This window comes from Anguilla rostrata, chromosome 6 (genome assembly GCF_018555375.3).
Source record: "Anguilla rostrata isolate EN2019 chromosome 6, ASM1855537v3, whole genome shotgun sequence".
Taxonomy (NCBI): Eukaryota; Metazoa; Chordata; class Actinopteri; order Anguilliformes; family Anguillidae; genus Anguilla; species Anguilla rostrata.
This window is the reverse complement of record NC_057938.1, coordinates 24,435,650-24,446,980: the sequence shown is the minus strand read 5'-3', so window position 1 is coordinate 24,446,980 and position 11,331 is coordinate 24,435,650. Positions and strand designations below refer to the sequence as shown.

Genomic DNA, 11,331 nt, shown 5'->3' with positions numbered 1-11,331 from the left:
AGAACAAAATATATGATTTATAACATTTTATTGAATTCATCTTGAAACAATCCATCGATAAAACCCAATGTTACAAATCTCCACGTGTTAAATATACACCTGTTTTAGCTGAAAACGTGGTGAACCACTGTTGCCAATCTTAGACATGAAGGCATTTAACGTCAAGTTTGAGTGATACCACAAAAACGAAATCTGTTTCAATTTTCCACCTCAACCAAAAGCCCATTGCATGTCAAAGTAAATACTTGACCCGTATGCAGAAATAAAAAAACCTGTTTTCAGTTTGTTCATGTTACAACATCATATAAACCTTCAACCAAAGATACTTTTATTTTCCAATGAATGCTGTAATAAACGTTAAGTCACTAATCCAAATAATCGTGCACATCCATGAAGTCTGCGGGTTATATTTAATAACGTCATATTAGGATATTCTCAAGGCAGAGCGGTTAGCCTATTTTCTGCGGTTACGCAGCTACACACGTTTCCCTGCAGCTCATACAGTACCTTCCTGCGTCTTCGACTGATCCTTAAGATCCTGTAACCCTGTGTACCGTTCACAAGAATAGAGGCGGTTTGAAAAGAATGTCCAATGAGCGCTGTTCTCTCAGATATCAACACGTCTGTCAACCATTTCTAGCCAATAAAATATGGAGCAAGGCGGAGCTCTGGTGCGGGCATGGTGCCCGCTTGACAAGGAGGCTGTGAGACGCCGACGGGGATGTGTAACTCAAAATGTGCGGCTCCTTTAATAAGAATGATCAGACCAGCTCCGAGAGTCATGGCGACCACAGCATCTAATCGTTACAGTGCCCTCACTTCAAGCTCATCCATTGCGCACTCGGAGCCTGGGGGCATGCAGCAAGCAACAGTGTACAGAGACTCACAGACCTTGTTGCAAAGCGACTACACACTGCAGGGCAATAGCCACCCGCTCAGCCACGCGCACCAGTGGATAACAGCACTGTCCCATGGAGAGGGGGCTCCATGGCCCTCCAGTCCCCTCAGCGAACAAGACATAAAGCCCACGGTGCAGAGCGGCAGAGAAGAGATTCACAACTCTAACAGTTTGCAGCACCAGCAGCGAGCACCTCATCTGCCGCAAGAGTCACACGGGACACATCAGGATGCTGCAGCATGGAGAACCACAACAGCTGCTCACATACCGAACATGTCGACATCAAACGGGCAGACCCTTATTTATTCTCAACCGGATTTCGGTGCGAATGGTGTGAATCCGGGAAGCGGACATCACACACTCGGAGACACGAACGACGACCAGCACAGCCCACATCTCAGTGACCAAGGTCTCCAACCTTCGCATCAGCAACGCCTGGGACACCACGACCAATCCGACGAGGATACACCGACTTCGGACGACTTGGAACAGTTTGCTAAGCAATTTAAACAGCGAAGAATTAAACTTGGTTTCACGCAGGCGGACGTCGGACTCGCTTTAGGCACTCTATATGGAAATGTTTTCTCCCAGACAACGATCTGCAGGTTCGAGGCCCTTCAACTCAGCTTTAAAAACATGTGTAAGCTCAAGCCTTTGTTGAACAAGTGGTTGGAAGAAGCGGACTCTACCTCCGGGAGCCCCACCAGCTTGGACAAGATCGCTGCACAGGGGAGGAGAAGGAAAAAGCGGACTTCCATCGAGGTGAGTGTGAAAGGTGCTCTGGAAAGCCATTTCCTAAAGTGTCCCAAACCAGGGGCTCAGGAGATACATTCACTCGCGGACAGTCTTCAACTAGAAAAAGAGGTGGTTAGGGTTTGGTTTTGTAATAGAAGACAGAAAGAGAAACGAATGACGCCTGCCGGCGGACCGCTCCCTGGGACCGAGGATGCATATGAGGACACACCGCCCCACCATGGGGTCCAGACACCATGAGCAATCTATACAGTGGGAAAAAAAACACGAACCACTGTAACGGTTTTGTGTCTTTTTTATTTATGTGATGAAATCATTTACGGGGATACCCTGAGCGATAACGGATGTAGTAATTTTGTTTGAACTTCAAGGGGAGGATGGAGGCAACGCCGTGAGTATCATAACAATATATCCGAAACTGAGAGAAAATGGATTCACTGAAGAACGAAGAGAGTGTAGCCTATGTCATGTATGTAAATATGCTAAGCACTGTGACACGGACCAGATTAATATAGGCTGGTTGTTGTAATTAAAGAAATAACCTCGATATTCTGTCACCCCATTTATGAATTCAACACACGCATACGCTTTATCTGCAAGAGACGATTGCACGTTGTAAAGCAGCAACGAGGTAAATAAACGCCATCTTTATGGTATGAAAGGGGAGGCTGGGGTTGAACATCACCTGGTTCGGGCGCATTCACCTGCCAGTCATTTGTCTCCAGTGACAATTCGATTAGCCTTACAGATGGGTAAAGATTATGTGTTTATTGCCCTGTATTTTATTGTTACACATGGTATTATTATTATTATTATTATTATTATTATTATTATTACTATTATTCGTGCCATGGTATTTGTTGCGCGATAAGAATTAATTAATGGCAATAGCAGACTTTCGGCAGGGCAAATGCATTACACAAAGGCAGCCGACAACACGTGCCAACAGGTCATGGCAGGGCGGCGACAGAAACCTGGCACTTCTCACTTTTGGCAAGGTTCAGCCCTCTGACGCAGCTTGGCCAAAGATTGTATAGCCTCTAAAATGTTTTTTGTTTGTTTGTTTGTTTTGTCCCTTTCACACCGTAGTTTTTTAAAGTTACTGAATATTTCTTTATCCAAATATTTTAACGTTATTTAATTTTAGGATTGATGGCGCAATTTACAGTGATTTTAAACCGGAATGAAAGCTTGTAGTTTGTTGTACAATATGTCGCCGGAGCTGCACCCTTCATATCATATGCTTTTTTGGCGAGAAAACGGAATGGCACAGTTGTTTCACTACCTTGTCATTTCATCTTCTATAGGTATTATGATCAAAGTGGATTTATTTTTTGATGGGGTGATGTTTTTTTTAATCTTACATATGACAGCAGAACGATCTTATATTATATTGAAATGCAATGTGCCAGCGATTCCTTCACAAAATTAAATATTAACTACATTAAAATTGGAGAAGTCAAAGTTAATATTCCTTTTTGACTTTATAATACGTTTCACTTTACAGGATGATGATGATGATGATGATGATGATGATGATTATTGTTATTATTATTATTATTATTATTATTATTATTATCATTATTATCAAGCCTTTTTTACTTTTTAATTGCGTGTGGGCCAAGGGAGAAACATGTCCTAAACTGACATTTTGCAGTAACACCTGCTGACTCTAACGGAAATGGACTGACACTCAGAGGAATAGGCCTAATGAGGGAAATATATGATGCACCGCCAACACAGTATAGTATGTATTATTTTTTATTATGGTATGTACTTTCAGTTTCCTGCCGAACGCCTATATATTTTCATTTCATTTAAGTTTTGTGCTGTTTCTTAAAACAGAAAATGTGAAAGGCAACAGGCATTGGTTTTCCACAAAGTAGCCTACATTTCATGATCGTATACTGTTTTGTTCGTGAGTATCTCTGTAAGTGAACTCAATATTATGCCCACGTGTGACATAGACCGGTTTGGCTCAAACAGAAAAGTGTGTTTCTTTCACAAATTGTTAAGGTTTTATGTACACGCATTCTTGTGCGCATTAAATCGATTATCATCGTCCCCGTTGTATTTTGCTGCACTTGAATACAAGGTAAAATTATGGAAAGGTTAAACAACAGGGAAAGCTGTTAAGAAACAAAAGAAAGCCACCTGAGCTTCTGAAGTCTCGTGATTATTTATCGTGCAAAATAAGATAAGTACACAGCACATAGGCCATGTCAGTGTTAAGTGAATTACGTACAAGAAAGTGTGTACATTTCACACACACACTCACACACACCCACCCACCCACACACACACACACACACATATACACCACAGACTCCAGTATATTTGTGAAACTGACACTTTTCTGTCGTATTTGGGCATGACAGTAGCCTATAAGTAACCAACATATGAACGTGCTTCATGCACAGAGGTCATAACACAGTTTTGTAATGGTAATGCATTAATCCGCACAAAACGTTTTAAGTGCAATTTTGTCATTAAATGTCTGCTTTCGTTAATCGAAGTGTAGTGTCGATTTTTCTCATCTGTTTAATAACTAAAATTAGATTCAATGATCATAAGCTGCGTCTCATGTCACATTTTTCATACAAAAAAGTACAGTCTCCGCGCTCTACACATGGCTGAATTGACATTTTGCAGTTCAGCTGCCTTCGATACTCTGATTAGTAGGCTAGATCAATAAATGTAAATGGCTCTCTATCTATCTGAGCATAGAATGAATGTGCTTTACTGCGTAGCCTTTTATTTTCTTCTTATTATTTATTTGTATGTGTCGTTATGCAATAATAATAATAATAATAATAGTTAATACATAGGCTACACATGGGTTTATTAGCCTATAGGCTACATTTTATCTTGCGTGGAAGACAATTATCTACCTCTTCAGTGTTACCTAGAAGAATAATTTTTAAAAATATATTTATTAAATTTAACCTGAGCTTTACAAATTTTGTGTGTTGCATAAATAAACGTGAAGTTATTGCAGAAATTAAATAAGTTAACATTTTCAATTGTGCTATATGGGCAATGGCTACATAGTCATCGAAATGACGGTTGACAAATCATAGAAATGCTTCCGTCATGGGTCAGTAGAACAGATCTCTATTGTATTATCTCTGTAGCCTATTCAAGATTTGACATGCTGAATCCACATCAGCATCAGCATCAGCAAATTTCTAAAATTGAGAAGTAGCATACACACGCAATAAATTTTCCTTTGAAACCATGCTATAGCCTAACAGTCGTGTCACCAGATGTTTTTTTAATCTGAATTGCCGTTCACTTGGTAGCCTATTCTAATCCTCTGAAAATGTATCACAAGACGGTTTTTCATCTGCACACGGTCTGTTGCATAAAGAGCTGGGCGAAAAAACAGCGATTTGTGTCAACGACAAGACCGACTGCACGATTAAACATGCAAACACACGCATACACACACACCACGGTTGCGCCAATCATTTAAACCAGTGGATTTTTTTTTTTAAATCCCACGGGCACCTGCATATCTGACTGGAATTCTCATAGACTCTCGAATGCCTTACACAATGGCGTCGCAAAGCGGTGGATAACTGAATTCTTTTCAACCAAAAAAGGACGGAACCGGAACCCCAGACAGAAACAAGGCTGCTCGGGCTGCTCACAGCCTCTTCAAAGGAGTCGGTAGGAGAGGCTGACTGCAGCAGCTGCAGCATCCAGAGATAACCTTACTGAGGTAGCTGACATGTTTGCCCCCATGCTAGACCGCGTTAACTTCACAAGCAATTCACCTTGAGTTCGCTGATAAAATGCAATTGATTCAAAACTGGATTAACTCCACTTCAACGAGGCTGCTGCTTCAGTAGAAACTGTAGTTTCTTGATACGTTTTGACTAATAGCTTTCCGGGGCATTGAGTCAGTGGTATTACCACGTTTTGAACAGACCTCTATTGAGTTTTTTAAATTAAAATGTAATACAATTTTGTATTTCTGTAAAATGTCTTGACCAAATATATACATATATATATATATCCTTTCCACCATAATGTTGGGAACAAATGGATTCACAGGTGTTTCTGATTACTGATTAGTCAGGTGTGTTCAGTTGCTTCCTTAATGCAGGTATAAGAGAGCTTTCAGTATGTAATTTTGATTCTAGACTTTTGCCTTTGGAGTCTGTAATTTGCGTTTGTCAACATGAGGACCAGAGTTGTGCCAATGAAAGTTAAGGAAGCCATTATGAAGCTGAGAAATAAGAAGAAAAAAACTGTCAGAAACATAGGCCAAACCTTAGTTTTTCCAAAATCAACTGTTTGGAACATCATTAAGAAAGAGAGCACTAGTGAGCTTAGTAATTGTAAAGGGTCTAGTAGGCCATGGAAGACCTCCACAGTTGGTGACCAAATAATTCTCACCATAATGACGAAAAAACCCCAAACACCTGTTCGACAGATCAGAAGCACTCTTCATAAGGCAAGTGTGGATGTGTCAGTGACTACTGTCTGGTGCAAAAGACGTTACACTGCAAGACGCAAACCACTAGTGGGCCACAAAAACAGGATGGCCAGGTTACAGTTTCCCTAAGAAAATAAAAGAATTGGCAGAGTTCTGGAGAAAGGTCTTTTGGACAGATGAGAGGAAGGTTCACTTGTATTAGAGACAAGAGCAAAGTGTGGAGGCCAAAAGGAACTGCCGACGATCGAAAGCATACCACCTCATCTGTAAAACGGTGCTGGTGTTATGGTTTGGGCATGCATGGCTGCCACAGGTACTGGCTCATTGTCTTCACTGATTATGTAATAATAATAATAATAATAATAATAATAATTATTATTATTATTATTATTATTATTACTACTACTATTATTAGTATTATTATAAACTTTATTTCAAACAATCTAGTGCAAATACAATATGCTTTACAGAAGATAAGAAGCAAAAAACGATTCCGGGGGCCGAACAGCAAGTGCAAAATGACGCTACATGCAATCATCCATGGTCATGACTGCTGAACAAAGAGGTCATGTTCCAAATGTCATGTGATCAGAGACTTATGCTTCAGGATAGGAATATTTTGAAATATTATGCAGAATATTACATTTTTTCATTGAATGTGAAAACCTTATTAGCGACAATGTTGTTCATGCTATTGGCAAGATTCAAAAAAATTCAGAAGAATATGCCCTTGTATTCAAAACATGACCAAAGGCCAAAGACCTAGCCTGGAATTAATTATACCAAGAATTAGTCCTGTGACTTAGCATTGTATGCTAATTTTCATGTACTGAAATATGGTTGGCTGTAGTTTTGCCGTCATTGAACATAGAAACCTTTTTTTGCAATTTATTTAAACAGTTCAACAAACAGTTGATGTTTGTTTTCATGATGGCAGATTTATCAATTCAAAGTGATAATGGTTAAATTAAGTGCTGTGGCATTTCTACTCTTAATTTCTTATTAACTAGGATCTAGCTAACCTACAAATGGTAAAATCTAGGCCTCCACTAAAAATTCTGATATCAAAATGAGACCAAGTTACAATAAACAATATTGGTTACCTTAGCACATACAAATGAAACAAACTCTATTCCAAAGCAATGCTAGCCAGTTTTTCCCAAATTATTTCAAGTAACTTGGCCCTGTGTTTTTCCATCTTAACATCTGAAGAGAATTTGGTCATTCAAATGTTTGTCACACCAAAATGTCAACACAAAAATAGTCTCATGGAAGAAGCCATTTAAATGAATGTTTTAAACAGCTGCTAAAAACTTACACTTCTGAAATGATATGTTTATACTTGGTTGTCAAGTTAATTTTACAAAATGTATGTTACAAAAAGTTACTGTATATTTGCTATATAAAAGCTGATTGTAAATTAAATAGTTTACACAGATACATATATAGAATATTTCATTATCCCCATGGGGACATTTTTCTCATAGCACATAACAGTCCACATTTACTAATTAAAACCAATAATAAATTATAATAATAAATACCAAAAGGGGGGGGGGGGGGGTTGAATGTATAAATACATATACAAGTGCAGAGATAAAAATTACAAAAATCTTTTAATATACAAATAAATCAATATTAAAATATAAAAAAATATTGTACCATGTATCAAAAATGTTGTAATTTCTACATGGTGAAACAAATATGCATAAAATACAATTCAGTGAAAGTTGAGAATTAGCATTTTAACCACATGTGAATTGTTTGATTACCGATTACAAATCTAAACATGTGGTAGTACAGAACCAATTCAAGAAAAAAATATGTCTTTGTCCCAGACATTATGGAGTGCACTGTATGATACATTTGATACCCAAAAAAACATCCTTGTCTCTTGGCAACAATGTCCAATGAATATCCAATTGACCGTTTTCTTCCTCAGGAAAACAGTGAAACTTGAATATGTCTGCTTTTGTTTGTTATTTGCATTCAGGAATAAACACCACTTTTTTCTGTAGCTTTGCAAATAGTGGAAAGAGAAGTGGAAGGCCAAAAATCACGAAGAGCATCCCAGAAGCAAGAGAAATCCCAGTGGTGAGCCTTGAAAGAAGTAAAAGGAGAGTGAGGAGAGACCAGATGCATTACTTCTTTACCCATTTTTTTTCTAAATTAAATAGTGAAAGTTGTTCACTATTTAATTTGGCCACATAAGCAAAATAAATGAATGAACAACACTGGCTTCATGTTAACAGTTGTATGGAACTTCATTCAAGAGCAAGTCCAGCAGTCTAACCGAGGTTACAACTAAGTTGCACTCATAATGAAGATGTGACTCAGAGGTATGCAGTGTCATTGCAATCTAGGAAAATAAATATGTCAATAAAATCTTGGAGCAACACATATTTAACCTTGCAATTTATATGAAATACCACAGTATACCAACACGGTTATCACAAAGGGGAAAAGTATGTATGTTGTGACAACTTGAAATTCAGACACTGGATACCATCAAAATGACAGCCTGTTAACGATGTCCACCGAATTAGAAGGGCCTCATCAACAATTCCAGGAAGTAAAAAGGAGAAAGACTGTAAATTGTACTGTACAATTGTACAATTACAGAGGTAAGTACTGTACCAATTGCTAGCTAGCTCACATTGCTGACCAGGTCATTCACATTCTCATACTGCATTTAGATTGCTTATGGTTGAAGGCTTGCTTCGAATACCTATACAAATATCTACTTGTTTATTATTCAGTCACTAATAAAGACAGATGTAATAGCTGATAGTAGACCATTTTCTGCTGTCCAAGCATTCAGTCTTTACCTTCAGTCTTATCTTCAGCGAGTGAAATGCTTGTTCAATTGTATTCAGGTTAGTGATTGACTTAATCAGTCGATAACATAACAGTTTTTGGCCCAGAAAAACTTCTTTATTGCTTTAGCTGTGTGTTTGGGGTCATTGCCCTACTGCAAGGTGAAGAGCCACCCAATGAGTTTTGAGGCATTCGGCTGGATCAGAGCAGATAATATGTTTCTGTACACATGAGAATTCATCTTGCTCCTGTCAGCAGTCTCATAATCAATATAGGCAAGTCAGCCACTTCCAGTAGCAGCCATACATGCCAAAGCCATTGCATCTCAACCAACCAAACAAGTTTTTTGATGTTTGCAGAAAATAGCCACTGCATCTGCCTTCCTGACAGACTGAGGATGGATGTTCCACCATAAGTGGATGAGGGCAGAGAAGAGCCAGACCGCAAGGAGTGGCTGCTGCATGCTAGAAGATAGTCAGCTGGAAATAGGATGCTGAATAAGAGATCTGGTTGGAGTGTACGGTGCAATCACTGTCAGCTTAGTATGCCAATGTGAATGATTTGATTTGAATGTAGGCGGTGAATGGAAGCCAGTAAAGAGTGTTTAAAAGTGGCATGGCATCTATGAATGAAGGCAGGCTGAAGACTAAGTGGGCAGCAGCATTCTGGAATGGTTACCTTTAATAGTAAATCAATGTTACAGGACTGGGAGGTTTAGTAGACGGTTTAAAATCTGGTCCTGAATGGCCACAGGGTAGGCTGCTTTTTATTGTCATTCAACACATTAATTAAAGCTGATGACACTGTGAACTGACCTCACGTGGTTTCTTTTGTCTGAACTGTTTGGTAATTGTAGAGCTATAATTATATTTAAGTACAAACCAGCACCCATTGTGCAGTCCTCCAGAATCAGGGCCTGTACTACAGTAATCCAAGATTTAAACCTGGCCAGTTAAAGTCCATATAAATCAAATGTGAAGTTCTGCATGTGGGGTAAAAAAAAGAGATATGAGTGTTTTATGCAAGAAACATAATTAAATGTGTTCATTTTGAAAAAGACTTGGGAGTAGTAGTTCATCAAAGTCAATCAGGATGTAGGCACTGTTCTTTAGATGTATAGCAATGAGTATAAATCAAAGGTTACTGTAACAAGTCCCACAGAACTACACAGGCAGGGACAGGGTACGATGCACACGCTTATTGATTCAGCGAACCACAACACTGTCACCATCACTGTCATTGTAGTCGTCGTCGCCATTGTTGTTGCTGCTGATGCGGATGCTGTTGTGGTTCTTGTACGTGATCGTGTGCATCCCTGGTCAACCCCAGTCTCACTGAAGGTAGCACAGATATAGGTTAGAACTAATCACGTAACTGCCCACAGCTGCAACTGCTGGCCAGCTAAACCACTCCCCTCCAAGAGTTCCCAGTCCAAAAAGTACTCCAAAAGTACCAGAGATTCCAGTCTATATTTCTGTGTTCCTACAATGTAATTAAGGGAACAACTAATTCACAGATGGGAAAAATAAAAATAATACTTTAAAATACTAATATTTATCATTTTCAAAATTACTAATTTACTGGTCAACAAACAGAATTGCTATTACATTTATGATTTAGAATTTATAAAGGTTATAAAATTACCAAGACCAAGACAGGGTTTTAAAGGGCCAAAAAGTTTGCAGTTTGATTGTAAGTTTCAAGAAAAGTATTTGTGATCCACATTTCAAATATCCTTCCTTCACAGTAAGCTTCCTTGTGGAAAATTTCAGAGACCAAGGAATTTTTGGTCCTAATGAACACAGAATGTCCCTGAAAAAAAAGGCTGTCTGATCATGACCGTCATAGGTGCTTGTAAAGTGAAAAAATCACCAAAACTTTTTTAGATTTATTCATTAATCCTGTGTACTTTTTGTTTACCATTTAATGCCTTCAGATTTTTATTAAAAGCACAATATAGTTGTGTAGAAGCTTGTGAATGAATGAATGAATGAATGAATGAATCATTGCATTTATATAGCACTTTTCCGAACGCTCAAAGTGCTTTACAGTGATGAGTGGGAACGCCCCTCACCCACAACCAATGTGTAGCACCTACCTTGTGTAAGTAGGTATTCCATTGTCAGCACAGGTCAACTGTTCACCCCTCTGTGTGGGTTTCATTTGGTACTTTCTCTAGCACATTAAGTTAGTTTAGCAAATTCAGGATTACTTTAAGTATGGCTCATTCAAGTCTATGGTGGAGCTGACCCTCACAATGATAGCCCTCTAATGGAGTTCTATTACTACATGCGCAACATGAGCGGAGTAGTAGTAAAATTTAAACTTTCAGCTGGGTTAATTTCCATTTACTTTTAGTGAGTATGCCAGTGAATAAAACGTGTGGGTGCATTTTACGTTTCTCTCAACACTCATGGTA

General features: G+C 38.7%; 1 protein-coding gene across 1 annotated transcript; it reads left to right on the top strand.

Moving 5' to 3' along the window:
- The first annotated feature begins 722 nt into the window (after window positions 1-722).
- LOC135256896 (POU domain, class 3, transcription factor 2-like) lies at window positions 723-8,329 on the top strand. The gene is made up of 2 exons (XM_064339148.1): window positions 723-1,660; window positions 8,114-8,329. Exons 1-2 carry the CDS (start codon window positions 758-760, stop codon window positions 8,123-8,125), a joined length of 915 nt encoding a protein of 304 aa, XP_064195218.1. The 5' UTR covers window positions 723-757; the 3' UTR covers window positions 8,126-8,329.
- Window positions 8,330-11,331: the final 3,002 nt, after the last annotated feature.